General features: G+C 29.3%; 2 protein-coding genes across 2 annotated transcripts; both read right to left on the minus strand.

Annotated features, from left to right (window-relative positions):
• Positions 1 to 2,009: 2,009 nt before the first annotated feature.
• On the minus strand, positions 2,010 to 7,390 carry LOC114196014. The gene is made up of 7 exons (XM_028086501.1): positions 7,172 to 7,390; positions 6,970 to 7,005; positions 4,493 to 4,608; positions 3,670 to 4,134; positions 3,401 to 3,553; positions 2,779 to 3,197; positions 2,010 to 2,659 (listed from the first exon to the last, which is right to left on the minus strand). Exons 3-7 carry the CDS (start codon positions 4,602 to 4,604, stop codon positions 2,081 to 2,083), a joined length of 1,728 nt encoding a protein of 575 aa, XP_027942302.1. The 5' UTR covers positions 4,605 to 4,608; positions 6,970 to 7,005; positions 7,172 to 7,390; the 3' UTR covers positions 2,010 to 2,080.
• Positions 7,391 to 15,823: 8,433 nt separating this feature from the next.
• Positions 15,824 to 17,591, minus strand: LOC114164600 (UPF0481 protein At3g47200-like). Its single transcript, XM_028049325.1, has one exon. It carries the CDS (start codon positions 17,485 to 17,487, stop codon positions 15,985 to 15,987), a length of 1,503 nt encoding a protein of 500 aa, XP_027905126.1. The 5' UTR covers positions 17,488 to 17,591; the 3' UTR covers positions 15,824 to 15,984.
• Positions 17,592 to 18,533: the final 942 nt, after the last annotated feature.

Below are 18,533 nucleotides of genomic sequence, written 5' to 3' on the forward strand. Positions count from 1 at the left end.
AAAAATTTAATTTGAAAATATTTAATACATTTTATTTTAATTTGGATTCACACAATAATAATCATATATTTATCATGTTTTTAAGAATTTTTATATATTTTTTTAATATTTATATATCACATATCGTGTCCTATTATTTTCAAAATACACATATAAACGTATCATATATGTGTCGTATCTAATTTACTATCATGTCTGTATAATATAACCCGTTCTCATATCCAATTAAATGAGTTAAATATTATCCATATTCATATTTAGTTAATACAAAAAAGTTGTTTGTCAAAATGAATTCAAACAATGTGCATGAGACCAATTTATTTATCATCTAAATATATGTTTAGTGGAATAAGTAGTGAAAGTAATACACAAATCAGAAGATGCCATTTTATTAAATATATTATTTACGTTTATATAAAATGATGCTTTCAACTTGATTTAAAATATTCACTGTATTTTATTTTAATTTTATTTTACTCTTTTATAAACATCCACTTTAATCACATAAACTTAAGCCTAAATTTTTAAAAAAGTTCTAAATTTATTATCTTAAACAACCACTTTTATCTTTAAAACAAGTTAAAGACCTAAACATTATTTTTGGAAATTACACTATTATAATTAAGAAATATAAAGAATAAAATTTTAGCTGACGATATCAATAATTTTATTTTAAATATTTATAATTAGCTTATACGTCATTTCAAAATATTGATTAACATATATTTAAAATATACGCTTATAAATCATAATAAAATAAAAAAGTAAAAAAACTATTTCATTAAGTAAAAAAGTGTGATAATTGAAGTGACAATTTCATTTAAAAAAAGTTATCATTTAAGTGGCAACTTCTAAAAACAACTAAACTAAAAGTCAATAACGACTTGGTTAAAAGAAAAAAAAAAAAAAAGAGTCATTAATTGACAATTACTTTAGCATATAAAAAAAAAATCACACTATCATTATCAAAGTTATTCTCAATAGATTTGGAGAAAGAAAATAGGTGTCAGGACACTTAAAACATACATTGCCAAATTGTGAAGTGGGTATCTCTCAAGTTTTGATTTGTTTAGTAACAGAATCTTAAATAATTTTTAATTGTGGTTCCCAATTCCGTGTGGGTCAGTTTATGCAATAATTTTTTTTATTATTATAATAACTTTTTCAATTTTATTTCATTATTATGAAGATTTTTAATTATTATTTTTTTTTTTGTAAAAAAACAAGTTAATATATATGTTAAATTTATAATAATAGTGTTATTATGTAGTATTTACTGTTCATATAAAATAGTATTCTCATTAATAAATTAACTATAAATTGATAATGTGTAATTACTATAATTAAAATATTGAAAATAATAAAATAAAATTAAAAAAATTAATATACTATTGAGACAAAAACACGTAAGCAGGACATAAAAGTAAAATGTGAAATAATTTGAAGAGGTTGCTTCCATGAGAGAGGAACATAGGAGAATCTGGCATTGACTGAAGTCAAGCGAAGGTATCCACCTCATCATGTTCCTAAAGTGAAAGACAAATGGGTCCACTTTGCTTTTCATTAAGGTGCAATTTTTTCTGCAACTCTCACTCATTCACTTTTTATGTTCTTCTATTTAAATACGCTAAAGTTTTGGGATTCCTTCAATATTTCTATTTAATGTTTTCCTATAATAATAGCATTTATATTTCAGTGAAAACCATCAGAATTTATTGAAAAGAAAAAAAAATAAAAGAGAGAGATTTAACCAAAAAGATTAAAAAACCTAAGAATAGTTAGGCCATTCCTTTTCATCGATATTCAATATTTTAATTAACTATATTTAAGTAGTCAAGCTTTTATATACAATGAAGTTAAACTATAAAAAAAAACTAAGAAAAAGGAATGTTTTAATTATTATTTAATTCTAAAAAATAAATATATATATTTTTTAAAATAATTAATACGAGGTTTGAAATCCTCAGCTGTATAATATTAATTATTGTTTCGAATACAGCATATACGACTATAAGCTATGCACGTATCAACAACTTAAATAATGGCATCAGCTTTTCCAGCCAGGGATTTATTTTCTAGGTCAAAATAGAGACATACAAAGATAAGAAGAATAAATAATATCTGACCACAGTGGTTTGAACAAGGGTAATGGCAGAAACGAAAGCACGAAAATAGAAAACGGAACCCGCGTTAAACCATGAGAAAATGTTATGTAAAAAGCAGCACCGAACGATATCATCATGGTTGTGATGGAGATGATTTGTGTGGCCATACCAAAGAGTAACTTGTAAGGGAGGGACTTGAAACATTCATCCTCTGCATAACTTGAAATGAGGATGGACAAGAACATTAGTATGGAAGCTGATGCTGATATCAGTGCACATGCAACTGATAATGAAAATACGAGGAATGCTTGTTCCTGCAAATAGTTAGGATTTGCTGTTTTTTTGTTGTTGCCACCAGGTACCATAAATGTAGCAGTGAAAACTCCTGTGGTTATGAGTGCAGATACAAGCATGCAGTTAATGGCTGTGCTCTTTGTCCATGATTCTGCCTTTGATAATAGTTCTTTGTGCTTCTCAGCAAATATTTCACGAGGAGTTTTGCCTTCACCGTTTTTCTTCTCTATATTTAACAGCAGCATTATTTTCTTCACCTCCTGCCATATCAAAGTATAATGATTTTCTTACTAAGTCAGAGTATAATGTCATACTATGTGATATACAAAGATCATGATTGTATGAGAGACAAATCTATTTTGAGAATTGGGGAGTATACCTGGAACCATAGTAATTCATGTGTCATTTGAAGAGCTGCTCCAGAAATTAAGCTGAGTTTGTCTGGAGGTGACAACATAGCAGCATAATGCAATATGTTGTTTCTTTCATCGTCCTCAAAAGTTGCTATGAAATCTTTGATGGAGCCTAGTCCGTGTATTAAACTATAGATTTTTGAATGGCGGTGGAGAACAGCAATGTGAATTATGGTTCGGTTTCTTTGATCCACTTCCCATAATAAATCAGGGTATGACCTCATAAGTGTATCTAAGAATTCAAAATTTCCAACTTGTGCAGCATCAAATGTTATTTGTGATGGATGACTTATGAAAGCCCTCAACTCTGTTTCATCGTAATCTTGGTCGAAAAGAATTCTCCAAAGACGCTCAACAAGTTCGACGAATGGAGTTGCCTTCATGCCTGAGACATGCGCTTAATTTAGTTTTTAAAAGTAGTTTTAGTCATTAATTTTGAATATAAGCTTTTGAAGATAAGTTGAAAGAAATCTTGATTGATAATTCTAATTTGAAAACTGTTTTAGATATGAGGAGGCGAAAACAAAAATGAATATGAACCCAATATCCTAGTTTTCGAAGTAGGTAACGGTGATTGTAAGAATTTACCAGAGTTCAAGATCTGGTTTGGAAGATACCATTCACCACGAACACTAAAACCACAACAAGTCTTTCGAGCCAAGAGATGCAAGCCTGTGTCGTTGTTCTCATCCCTTGCCAATGCCAGCATTGGGTGTTCTTGTACAATTTGCAAAGCTATATCTGCAAATTGTGTGATCAAATTAAGATCTATTTCTTCTCGGTCTTTAATACAAAAACTCGTTTCAATTGAGAAACCATTTGATGAATGAAGGAAGAACTAAGGAAAATGAACTCACCATACAACTCAGTTTTTATGCAGAGGAAGAACAGCATGGTGAAGTCATCTTCTTCTAAAATGTTGGTACTGAGAGGGTAAAGATGCCTTGCCATTTCACCTTTTCCCTGCAAGACAGCCATGTAAAGAGGAGTGGCTTCTGCTCCGCCCCTGATTTTGGGTAAGCCTTCATTTTTCTTGATCATCGTAGCAGCAATTTCCATGTTTCCAGATGCAGCAGCGTAGCAAAACGCTGTGTTTCCATTGAAATTTCGCAGTTCCAGATCACCTGGGTTAAGTAACTTAACCAATTGATTCACAAAGTGAACATGGTTTGTTCCTGCCACAACGTGAAGTAGTGTACCCCATTCCCTTGTTATGGCTGCGTTTAAGAGACTAGTGTCTTCATCTATCATGCGCTTGGCTTCATTCCAATCACCTCTCAGTGCTAGCTTATAAAGGGGTACACATTTCTGCAAGTATTCACCTGAAGAAATTGCAGTGCCAAATTTTCTTCAGTTGAAGAAAGCATTAGTTTAATAACATATATAAAAATGTTATATATGTTCATCTGCATTATTGATTTTGCATTTGACAATCACCCTCTTTGGTACTCCCTCCATATTGTTTTAATCTCACTCCTAACACTGGAATTTGAAACTACTGAATAAGATAGAATAATCTCTTACAACCTATGCGAGGTTCACCTTCTACTATGATACTGTATGGTTTGCAAAATAAACATATGATTGTAAAATATAAGGATGCTTTTAGTGTTGCGTTATGCAGCTACAGAGACACTATATATTATACAAGAACAAAACTATAGGAGGAAGAGTGAGTACTTCTATCTTGAAGAATGTGACGAGAAGGGTGTGGAAGTTGATCAGCTGAAGCAATCTGAACAACATGTGTTTGTGGTGATGACGATGCAGGGTTCGCATGTACGGTGTCCATGTTTCTGTAAAACAAACATCAAATCTTTATACTTATGAGGAAGCATTTTAGGGTGTGTCTTCTTGAAGATATATCAGCTTCGGAAAGGAATAAAAGTACGGAAAAAAGTTAACTTAATTTTCTCAAATGAAAAAAAGAAACAAAAAGATATATGTACTCATATATAACTATATATGTTTCTTGTTTTTGATTTTCAATTTTTAATAATAATTGTTTTTAATCAATTTTACACGCAAAAATAATCAGTAATAATTAATTTAGATATTAATTTATAAACTAAAAATTATTAATATTTAAAATAATTTTTATTAAAAATAAAGAATTATAATTTATATGTGAATTAAACTTTAAATTGATCATGACATACGATAATAAAACAGTATTAAATTATTTTCAAAAAGAATAACATATAAAAAATAATGAAGAAAATATTATCAGTCTAGATAAATGAGATAAGTGTAAATGAAATGAATAAATTTAAATAAAGGAAATATTAATAAAAGAGATGAATATTGATGAAGAATATGAACAAAGGAGATTATGAGTATGAACCAAAGAGATAAATATGAATGAAAAAGAAAATCTAAACGGTAAAAAATTTATATAAAAAAATGAGAGAGAAAAAACATATTAGATTTATCTACTTTAAATATAAATTTCTAAATTAAAAATAATGTACAACGTTTATTCATTAGGACAAAAATACAAATATTCATAAAATTTGCGTTAATTTAATAAACAATAACTTAAATAAATAATAAAATAAGTACAGGAAACATTTATTTAAATCCGTACTCATTTAAATCTACATTCTGTTTAAATCCATATTTGGAAAGGAAAAATTTTCAGAAAAATAGTTTTGTGACTTTATTTTTAGAAAAAATCTCATAAAATCATTTTACTTTATATTTTGTTACACTTAACAAGTTCTCCTTTTTATGACATATTTTATATCTATCATATATCTTATATATCTTATATCTCTCATATTTTTATAATTTTTAAAATTTTTCAACATTCATAATATTTTATATTGTAATTATATTATATAACTCATAATATTTCATAGTGTAATATGACTCTTAAAATTTTATAAATTTGTATCCCAATTAAATCCGCATTAAATTTTTAAAATTAAGATGGAAACTTGAGCGAAATGTTTATCGTAATTATATCGATAGTTGTGTTGAGAATATTACTTAATATCTTTTTTTATTTAAATTAGTTTTTAGGAAATATTTCAGTTTTAAAGAAATATTTCAGTTTTAGAGATATATTTCAGTTTTAGAAATTAGTTATTATTTTAGATTAGGAGTGAGATATTCTAAATATTTTGCTCTATATATAGGGTATATCAATAAAATACAAAAATATGTTCCTCTGTATAACATATTACATATAACTCTCATATATCTCATATATCTCGTATTTTCAAAAACTCTACAAATCCGAACAAGTTGATGGTATTTGGGGATATGATTAGTACTATTAGTTTTACTTTTATTAGTAGGTTCCACAAATAAATAACGTGTGAAAGTAGAAGAATTGGTGGTATAAAGGAACTTAAAATGCAGATATTAGAGAGGTGTTGGTGAGGAGTCGTTATCGCGCTTCTCTCTTTCTATCATTAAATTAATAAATAATTCCTCAATTTTAAAACAACTACTACTTAACAGCCTTTTTCGTTTTATTTATTTTAATAATCATTTTTTTAATATTTTATAATAATCCTACAAATAACTGAAAAACATACGACACGAACATACCTGATGCCATGAATTTAGGAAAATAATTTTAGTTAAAATATCAAACGTTACTTACCCGATGTCACCCAGTAAATCCACATCCTCTTTGATGAAACACCATATAATATATAATTGAGTAAATTACACCCTCAATTTTTTAAAGTTTTCTCAAATTATTTTATCTTTTAGAAACAGTATGAGAATATCATTTTATATTACGAATGCAAGTTTTTCTTTTCTTACATATCATACATACATCTTTTAAAAAAACTATTTTAAGTATAAAAAGAAGAAAAAAAAAAGTATAACGTAGGAGAAAATATTTTGAAATTATTAATATAATATTCTGCCAATAAGAGTCATTATCATCTTTTTACTTCAATGTTTTTGAACATTGACCCAACAAAACCTGAAGTCTTCGCTGTACAAACCTCAAAAGCAAAACCTATCGATACTCATTCAGTTATTCCATAGATATCAAGTCTCTGCAATCTTTCCTTATGCTAATTAAAGTTGGTTCACAGAAAACCAGTGTACACTAAAATATAAGATAAACTACTTCAAAACAAAAACATAAACTACATTAAAATGTTACAGATTGAATGAGAAAAAAAAGATACCTGAGAAGAGGTGTAATAGAAAGACTTAATTAGTTTCTGCATACAAAAGTGGAATCAATACGGTAAGGTGTAATAGAAGAAGCAGTTCTGGGTAAAATTGTTAGGATTTCACAAAGGGGTGAAGGGGAGTGATGAACCCTAAAATAATCAGAAGATAAAGAGGTATTAAGCAAGGATTAGAGAAAAGAATATGAGATTTTACCTGAATCAGTTTTCGAACAGACAGAACTAAGATGAAACCACTTTGTTTTATCTTTACATTCTTCACGGTTTCAAAACCAGATTGCTGTGTTTGGTGAAAACCATTAATTTATGAGTGAGGAAGAAGAGCAACATGAGAATTGAGAAAGACTCAAAAGATAACAATGTTCAGGAATTGTTATCATGATGCTTTATGTGGGCCAATTATTGATGCTTTGCCATTGTCGACCGTCCATGAATATAATACAGTAACAGACAAAAATCAAAGGAAAGTGGACTCTTCAAACTATTAACCTAAATATATTAATATTACGCCCTTTTCACCTTTCAAACTCTTCCACAAACTATGCATTAATTTCTTAGGCCACACATTTTATCTCTTATATATAGCATGTCTCAACCACTTCAAGGCTTATTTAGTTTCTTTTATCAGCTAAAAAGTTTTGTTTAAATAAAATAGATTTGGTCTGTAATATAATTATTTTATTATAGTGTTGCTTGAAATGTTATTTAAATTTCATCTTGATCTGTCTAAAGTCACAATGAGATAGTTTGGTATAATCAATCATGTGAAATTTCAGATTTCAATTCATTATATAGTTCTATTTTGCCTTTTGCAAATTTCAACTTATGTCACACTTTTTCAAACCAACTTATGATAAAATGTAAGTGTCGGAAAAAAGTTTATACGCATAATTTAAATATAATGAAATAATCGATTACTACTTATGAGTTAATTTCACTAAAAAAAATATTTTATTAATAATCAATTTTAGTAACTAAAAATTGTTAGTCACTGTAATAATCAATTTAAATACCAATTTATAAAATAAAAAAATATTGATTATTGAAGTACTCATTATTATGAATAAAAAATTATAATTGGTCGTTAAATTTGTCACTAATTAACTACAGACTAATTTAGAAACAAATTCCTTTTATAATAAATACCTTTGTAACTAATGTTTAGTGACCAAATTTTTACTAATTAAAACTTTGATAGTTAAATTTTAGAAATTAATTTAGAACCACTTATAATTTTGTATTTATAATATAGTTATAATTACGTAACCAATAATTTTTTATTTTATATGTTAATATATAAATTAATCATTATAATAATTATTATAATGATAATGACTTTGATCATTAAAATTAATCGTTCATGAGATTTTTTTGTTATAATTTTATATTTAAAATATAATCGATTTTTATATAATTGTTTTTTGAAATCACTTTAACAATGCGGAAAAGGTTTAATATATATTTTATATTTTTTAATACTTTATTATGCTGTTTTTAATTTTTCTAGGTAATCTTTTCATTTTTCACACTTTGACCGGGGTAAAATAATTGAATTCAAGAACATGGGTGAAGCCATCGCAGGCGCAATGTTTGTACCATGTTCAGAGGATAGGTAGTGGTCCATGAATTGAGGTTAATAATTGAAGATGACAGTTGTTTGGTTCTGATTAGGAAACAGAACACATTGGACCACAAATGACTTTATGAAAAGAAGAGAGTACCCTTTTACGTCACCTTGCGTGCCTCACTTCTCTCAATTTTCACGTCAAAATACTATATTAGTTAATTCATCCTATTCAGAAAAATTATCTTTTTTTTTATTCAATGTTAACGGAATACACATTGAAGACCTTATTATATTAAAATATTAAAAGAGAAGTGTTCCCATATAGTTTAGTTCAATTTTTTAAAATATGATTCTTAATTAAATAGAAAAGTTATATTATATATATAAAGTAATTTGACAAGCATATTTAATTTGATGGGCAAATTTTAACATTTTGTAATTTGGATGGATCAATATTTTAATTTCTAATATCCAAATTATGATTTACTAACACAAAATGATTTTTTGTGATAATTAAGAAGGACTTGCTATAATAAGTATTTTGGTATTATGGTTGTGGAAATCATAGAAAATACGTTTTTTTTATGATGCAATGAAAATCTGTCATAGTAATATTGACTTATTATGATAGATATTTTATATAAGAGTTGTAATTCCACCCAAAATCCCAATCAGGAACTTAGCTCCCACAGTATCTAATGCATCAAAAGTTTGAATCACCATTAAAATGGAAATTCTACATCGGTGAAACGAAAAATACTCCGTCATTTCGTGAATCAGTGCATCTCATCAGTGTCCAAATAAGAAAACAAAAATGAAATAGAGGAAAGAGACGCATGAGCAGAATCACTGACACCGACAATGGTGGGGTTTCAATCCCCGTCGACATAGACAACAATGGTCTCGTTGGAGATTGTTGCAAGCTCGAATGGTTGTGGCGAATCAACTTTGAAGCAAAGTAACAAGGTGAGCTCCAATAGTCCAAACGTGAGTGTGAGTTCAATGGGTCAATAATCTCGAAGGCACGATTGTGTACGATGAAGGCGCGACTAAGACTACGGTGCGACTTTAGGAGACGACCACGCTACTACATGGGATAAATGAATGAGAATGACGACAACTCTTATTATAATAACAATTACTTTTTATTATAAAAATACCACCGGTCAATCATGAGAGGTGTAATTTATTATGACGTCATTAATTTCTCTTTTTGCACTAGTGATTGTGGTTTAATTTTATTAAGTGTGTAATAAATTGTAGTAAATGAAAAATAGGAGAGTTGATGAAGGAGACAAGTATTAATGAAAAAGATAGAGTGTGAATAAAAGAGATAAGTGAGAAAAAATTATGAGTTTGGATGAAGAGATGAATGTAAAAAGATATTTATATAAAAATTTTAGAAAAGGGAATACTTAGTGAGAACATTTGTCACTTTTAAATTTGAACATTTGAATTGAAAATTACCTACATTTCTATTCATTCTCACAAAGGATACAAATTCAATTCATAACATATAAATTATCGTATGCTACCAAATACAAGAAACGTATTATATTAGGGTTACCTTAATTACACTGACTTAAATAAATAATAAAATCAGTTTCAATTTAACTGATGCTATCTAAAATAAATACCGGATAAAACTGGATTTGTCATTGTTAAGTGTAAATTTTCGACAGCCTTTTCATTAATTTATTTCTACATTTGATGTGTGATGTCCAAATATTCTTATTTAATTGCTTCTACATTGTTCTTTCAAAATTGTCTCCATTTTTAATTTCTACAATGAGAAATTATTCTCATTGAACTTCTCTATATCATGTTTTGTTGTTATGATTTTAAAATCAACATATGCATTATCTCGATACAAATACTAGAAAAAAAAAATCATGAACTAGTAAATTCTCACAAAGGAGAGGTGAATCACTAATGGACACATTTACAATGTATTTTCTAGCAAAAACTTTTCTAAAGAGACACACTTTCACACTACCACACAATACCTAGTATTGAGAATAATTCTTATCTTATGTGAAATATTAGACTAACTATAATCATAGAGCATACTCAAACTTTTCTACAACACTATTATAATAACAACATAGTAGCAAAATATAATTAAAAACCAAGCCAACTAGGCTATGATACCACTAGGTATAGACTAAAATAAAAGGAATAAAATAGAGAATTGGCCATAATATAATTTTATTAAAAGAAAACAAAATTGTATAGCATAGCTCCAAGGAGAAAAAATAACACCATTTTTTAGGAAAAACAACTACAAAAAAACCTTAAAAGGGAAAATAATATCCTCTCTAATTTTTTCTCTCAAGCTTTAAAGCAAAAAGAAAAAATACTAGATTCTAAGGTGTTTTTCTTAAGGATACATTGTGCTCCTTTTTATAAAATGAAAAGTAAATATCAAAATAAATTTCCTCCCATGGGAGACTTCTTTTCTTCATTCTATTTGATTAAACTTTAGAGACTATCATATACAAATTGTCTACCAAAGATATTGGACTATACTTATTTAACCCTCGAAGGTTTTCTCCTTTTGGTATTTTTGTATATAAGGTATTTTGCATTATATGGACAAAAAACGGTGGATATAAAACTCCTTAACGTGCTTTTTCAAAATATCCCACGATTATAAACCCAGCATTAAAGTAAAATTAGGACTTTGGCTTTTCTCACAATCCCACACTACTTATCCAGAATAATGCTCTAATCATTTTACAAAATATCTATATCTGTATAATGGATGCAAAAGTTTGACATCAATACCATATAAAACAGTACATCCAAAACTAGAAAGACAACAAAAGATGAAAAGGGTCTACAGAAAATTTGTATGGGACTAAAGCAGTATCCGTGAACTTGTTCCAAAATATTCCCACACTACTTATTTTACTTCATCTTCATTATATACTTCGTTAACTTAACTTTGCATTATGATGAGATAATAGTGATAAGAAAGATATACCTTCCAACTTTATATTATTTTGGCTTAAATAGTCATTTGGTCCTAGTTTTGGTCGACTTTTTTCATTTTGGTCTTATTTTTAAAATTATTTTCAATTTGGTTCTACTTTACGTTATATTTTTTCAATCAATTCCTTTCCGTTAACTCCGTCTAAATCGTTAACGGATGTGAACGGTAACTGCCACGTGTCATTTTGTGATTTTTTGTGATTTTTTTAATTTTTTTTAATTTTTTTTAATTTTTTTAATTTTTTTTAAAATGTACACGTGTCAAGCTCATATTATGCCACGTGTCATTATTGATTTTTTATTTTTTATTTTTTTAATTTAATTTTTTTAATTATAAAAAATTCACATGTCAAGCTAATATCATGCCACGTGTTAGAGTCATATTTTTATATTCAATTTGGTCCTAATATTCGTTATTTGTTTTCAATTTGATCTTAGTTTTTTTTTCCTCTCCAAAGACAAAATATAATTTATATATAAATGTGGCTTAATTGCAGTTATATGAATATTCTTATTAAACTACATATTTTTATTAAATATTTTTAATTTAAAATTAGAGTTGGTTTAAAATTAAATATTTTTAACCTCTTAAAATTTTAAATTAATGGTGTTATTGTTTTTTTTTCGTTTTAATTTTAAACTAACGCTAATTCTAAATTAAAAATATTTAACAAAAATATGCGTTTTAATATATACAAATTAAATTTTGTCTCAATTTGGAGAGGAACAAAAATGTTAAATTTAAAAAAAAATTATGACCAAATTGAAAACAATTAACGAATATTGGGACCAAATTGAATATAAAAAACTGACTCTGACACGTGGCATGATATTAGCTTGACACGTGGATTTTTTTAAATTAAAAAAATTAAATTTAAAAATAAAAATTTAAAAAATTTAAAAGAAAATAAAAAGTCACAAAAATATGGGCTTGACACGTGTACATTTTTTTTAAATTAAAAAAAATTTTAATTTTTTTTTAAAAAATTAAAAAAATTAAAAAAATAAATAAAAAATAAATAAAAAAATCACAAAATGACACGTGGCGGTTACTGTTCACATCCGTTAACTATCTTAACGGTGTTAGCAAAAAGGACTTGATTGAAAAAATATAACAAAAAGTTGGACCAAATTGAAAACATTTTCAAAAATAGGACCAAAGTGAAAAAAGTCGACCAAAACTAGGACCAAATGACTATTTAAGCCTATTATTTTTCTTACTCCTCAACCTTTCTGTTGAAGAAAGACGATATTTATTTATTTTTTCTCAAACACTACAAGAAGATGTCTTATTAGTAACCAATTTTAGTGACTAAAAGTTGTTAGTCACTATAGTGACCAATTTAGATACCAATTTACAAAATTAAAATTTATTGGTTACTAAAATAGTCACTAATATAAATAAAAAATTATAATTGGTCACTAAATTTGTCACTAATTAATTAGAGAGCAATTTAGTAACTAAGTTATTTTGGTAGCCAAAACTTAGGTAGTTAATTTTTAGTGACCAGTTTTCTTTAGTAGTCAAAACTATGGTAACTAATTTTAAAAACCAATTTAGTGACCAATTTTAATTTTTTATTCATAATAGTAACTATTTTAGTAACCAATGACTTTTTTACTTTGTAAACATGTATCTAAATTAATAATTATAGTAACTAACAACTTTTGGTCACTAAAATTGGTTACTAATGAAGTATTTTCTTGTAGTGAAACCATGTGGCTTTATTCGACGATGTTGTAGGAATGGTAATACTTTCTTTTTCACACGTTTTTTTTTATCGACAATAATTATATATAAATAAAAGAATGAGACATTAGAGATGTCTCAACTCATAAACACAACTATAAAAAACCAGAGAAAATAAGAACTAAGAACTTATAATACTAAATCTCTTTTTAATATACAACCCTCAAGTAACATTTAAACTCCACATATAACAAAACATAATGAAATGCATTTTATTATTTCTATAGACCCAAAATATTACAAAGAATATATGTATATAATTGTATTGTATGGTCATCTCCCACCAAGATAAATCTAACAATTTGATAGGTTATATTATATTTCATATAGGTTATGGTCATTGTTATGGTTATTGAGAGATTGTGGTTCTATATGGTTATATAACATTAGTCTTACACATATAAGACCTTAGACACCACTTTTACACCAAAACCTTAAGGCAATGTTGTTATGGGCCTTTATTCTTATATAGTGTTTAACTTTGTCTTTTCTATCCAATGTGGGACTTTGACTCACACTTGGACTATTCCCAACATCTCCCCTCAAGGGTGAGTCCCTTGTTGTTTTTTTTTTCCTTTTTCATATGGTATATTTTCCCTTCAGGTGTATGAGTGACCCCTTTGGTTATGGTTATGCGGTCAGTCACATCGGTGACCCCTTTTGTTTATGGTGGTGGTTATGCGGTCAGTCACTCCGAACCATCGGCTCTGATACCACTGATAGGTTATATATATTTCTCATATACGGTTATGGGCATGGTTATGGTATGGGCATTGGGAGATTGTGATTCCATATGGTTATATGACATTAGTCTTACACATATAAGACCTTAGACACCACTTTTACACCAAAACCTTAAGGCAATGTTGTTATGGGTCTTTATTCTTATATAGTGTTTAACTTTGTCTTTTCTATCCAATGTGGGACTTTTTGACTCACACTTGATAGGTTATATTTTTTCATATAGGTTATGGTTATAGACATGGGCATGGTTATGGCATGGGCATTGGGAGATTGTGATTCCATATGGTTATATGACATTAGTCTTACACATATAAGACCTTAGACACCACTTTTACACCAAAACCTTAAGGCAATGTTGTTATGGGTCTTTATTCTTATATAGTGTTTAACTTTGTCTTTTCTATCCAATGTGGGACTTTTTGACTCACACTTGGACTATTCCCAACATCTCCCCTCAAGGGTGAGTCCCTTGTTTTTTTTTTTTCTTTTTTCATATGATATATTTCCCTTCAGGTGTATGAGTGACCCCTTTTTTGGTTATGGTCATGCGGTCAGTCACTTCGGATATATTTCCCTTCAGGTGTATGAGTGACCCCTTTTTTGGTTATGGTCATGCGGTCAGTCACTTCGGTGACCCCTTTTTTATGGTGGTTATGGTTATGCGGTCAGTCACTCCGAACCATCGGCTCTGATACCACTGATAGGTTATATTTTTTCATATAGGTTATGGTTATAGACATGGGCATGGTTATGGCATGGGCATTGGGAGATTGTGATTCCATATGGTTATATGACATTAGTCTTACACATATAAGACCTTAGACACCACTTTTACACCAAAACCTTAAGGCAATGTTGTTATGGGTCTTTATTCTTATATAGTGTTTAACTTTGTCTTTTCTATCCAATGTGGGACTTTTTGACTCACACTTGGACTATTCCCAACACAATTTATATATAACATAAAACAAATTTGCAAAAAAAGTGGATGTCCAACACACTCCCACAAATCAACATTTCCACTAGATTTAGCAAGATAAAATTTATTTTCTCACAGTAAGTTGTTTATGGTCATTCCAAGACATAACTATCTTTTTTATAATAAGTTTGTCTAAAAATCTTAACACCAAAATAACACAATATAAGTGATGATAATAAAGGATTAGAGTAAAAGATAATAATATTATAGCATAAGAAACTCTACTCTTGTATTTATCTTATTTGTGAACTAATAATGTAGAACATATTTAATATACGATTTTTTTTTCACCCGTAATTGATTCTTGAACTCGCTTTGGTTTCACATACAATTTCTCTATTTTAGGTTTTTAAGTTGTTTTTCTTAATAAACTGTAGTGGATGAGATGTGGAAGAGTAAATAGGTGGAACCCGAGTATTAGTTATCAACAAAGTTGAGCTGAAACGCGCAAGATAGACACACAGACACACCCATCACTACTGGAAAATGAGTTTATAATGACAGGTAAAATGAGTATACTATGACAGGTATCTTGGTATCATAGTTTCAGGAGTCATAAAAAATACGTATTTTTTATGATACTGCAGAAACCTGTCATTGTAAATCAGACTTATTATGATAGGTATCCGATTAAGAATGATAATAAGTGTAGCTTACCAGTGCACAAATTGACGATGCTGGGACAATGGGTGGATATACAAATTGGGATATTGTGAGAAGTGAGAAAATAAAATAAGTGCAAAGGTAAGTAAGTAGTAATAGCATACAAACAATGAGAGAAGAGAGACAGAAATCTTATTTAGAAGGAGTGAATACAGAAGGCACGCACAAAACAAAAGAGCACGCAAGAAGGTAAGGGTTTTATTTGGCAGCACATGGACTATGAGTAATCACAGCTTGTGAGAGTGGCCCCTCACATATAATACATGGAAAGCAAAGAGCACAGTGTTGTTGTATCGTGATGATCCAGAATACCTAATCGGATCTAGTGAGGATCTCTTTTGCCTTTTTCCAAACCCAACGGCTAATAGATTTACGTTCATTCCAAAGCCAACGAATACCACAAAATGGCACACAAAAAATATCTAGAATGACAGATCCAAAGCTTTTGTTTTTAAAGGCTTCCAATGAATCTGCGAATGAACGCACAGTCTGAATGAAAGTGCAGTAAAGACCAAACACCGCACCAATTGTTGAAACCCCCACCACCCAGCTGGTTAAATAGTGATGCACTAAAGAAGCTCTTTTTCTCGCATAGAAGGAAGCAAAGTACTTATTTGCGTCATTCACCACTTTGTGCAAGTAGGACTTATGTTTGTCAAGAACAATTTCTTTGGTGATGTTGTTGATTAGTTCAGAGACAGTCTTATCATTGCCAAGAGAATGGTGAAGCACTCCTTTGTAATGAAGAAGACAGACATCACGTGCAGAGTTGATGAGTCCGTTGAAGAAAAACAAGTAGGTTGTGACATCAGGGTTGCAATCCTTGTGACAGTTCTCAAAAGCAACTATGTTACGAAACACAGTGCCTCTGTGGTCATTGATGTACAAAGGAGGAACAGTGAGTTGTCTTGTTAGAAAACCCCATTTTTTCCCAAAGCTTATGTTAAGCAACTGCTTACTCTCATCTACTTTGATCTTCACACCAGCCTCTATGAGCTCCGTTACAGAACGAATCATGTGAGGTTGAAAGTTTCTTGGTTTTTCTCCCTCCAGATCTGGCCTAATGGCTGACCTAAGAAGATCGAGGAAGTGAAGCCCTCTTAACTCACCAGCTTTCTTAGTATCCAGTGTATAATCCGAATCCACCTGCAGCAAAGGATAAAAGAATCGAAGAGCAAGATCTTTGAGATTTGGTCTTGAAGAAGCAGAAACAACACTAGTTAACTCGAACAACTCGCTCAAAACAAACATGGGGAGCTGGTTTTCAAGCATTATCATCTCGCGACGAATGATGGGCAACATCCATGGGCTGAGACAAGGAGCGACATTTTGGAAATCACACGCTGATAGATCCCTCAAGAGCTGAACGATGAAAGAGCCGTCAACTAGCATCATTTGTAGAAACTCGTCACTGCTGAATTTGATCTCCTCGTTGTAACATCTTCGAACGTTGGTTTGTTGTTCCTCTAGGAACTTAAAAGCCTGGTCTAGTTTGGGTTGATTAGCATGATTGTTGAAGAGGCGGCGATAGAATGTTGTCTTGAGATCCTCCATGTTTCTCAAGTGGGGTGCTCCATGGTGACAAGGACCGATGGAGATGTTGTTGGGTCTGTAGGCTTTTGGTTCGACCCTCCGCATGTTATGTGGAACCCTGTATATGCAAACTGGGTGCTGAGTTTCTTCTTGCTTTCCACTTTCTAACTCTTCCTCCATAACACCTCTCCAATTTGAGGTCATTGATCTGTTGGCAGTTCCGTGAAATTTTCTTGTGTTGAACCTGAAATAAACCAACGTTATGAGTTTTGCACATGCCATATTTTAGAAAAATGAGAAGCCACTTTTAAGCTCTGATAAGAATATAGAACAGGGCATGTCAATTTATTCATGTTAATCTTTCTGTTTCTTAGCTTTTAGGTAGTTATAACAGCAAGCAGTTCCTTTTTCTGTAATATATAAAAAAAAAAGTTATCTACCTTCATGCAATATGTTGTACGTGTATACAAAATTTTTCTTCGAAGATTAGGATTTTCAATCTTTTCATTGTTCTGACTTAAGAAACAACGACATATAATTGATCATATAAGAATAACGTTAAAGATAAAGTGTAATTCTGATAAGAGATTGTCCTTGATTTTTATTAATTATCATTTGGAAGAGAGAGTGATATTAAAAATTAGAAGGCACTACATTTATTTATAAATATTTTGTCTAATATTTTTTCATGTGATTAGAAGAGTAAAAATCACATTTTGGCCTAACTCATTAACATGCAACTTGTGCCATTTACAAATATTAAGATTAAAAAAATAAAATAATAATTGATTAGTTATATATTATTATATGATTACAATTTTGAATTAAACTTTGTAAATAAATATTAAAATAAATGAAATGTTTAGACTAATGATAATATAAATTTTTTAAGACTTTAAAGCCTAGATTTATTTTTAAAACTTATATAATTACTATGTTTTTCACTTTCTATATATTGTTTAATCCATAAAATGTAAGTGTTTTAAAGTTACGGATAAATGAAAACAAGAACCAATTTTGTTTTCCAACTAGTTCCAACCAATGTCAATCTCTCTCTTTCTATCTCTCTTGAGTCACATTGTCTTCCATGATAACCTTTGGTTTGTTCTCTTTTTCCATTATAATTCTTCCCTCTTTCTAATTGCTTATGATATCGAATTTGAAAGTAGGTTGTCATTATTATATTCGTAATTGATAATATTACAGTTTTGAATCTCACATTTAAGGTTGTTGAATCTTTGGCCTAACAAAGTACACTAGGCCATGCAATATAGAACACATTTTAGTTGTAAAAATGATGGTAGCTGAAGAAGCACGTGGTAGAATTT

The sequence above is a fragment of the Vigna unguiculata genome, chromosome 9 (assembly GCF_004118075.2).
Source record: "Vigna unguiculata cultivar IT97K-499-35 chromosome 9, ASM411807v1, whole genome shotgun sequence".
Lineage (NCBI taxonomy): Eukaryota > Viridiplantae > Streptophyta > Magnoliopsida > Fabales > Fabaceae > Vigna > Vigna unguiculata.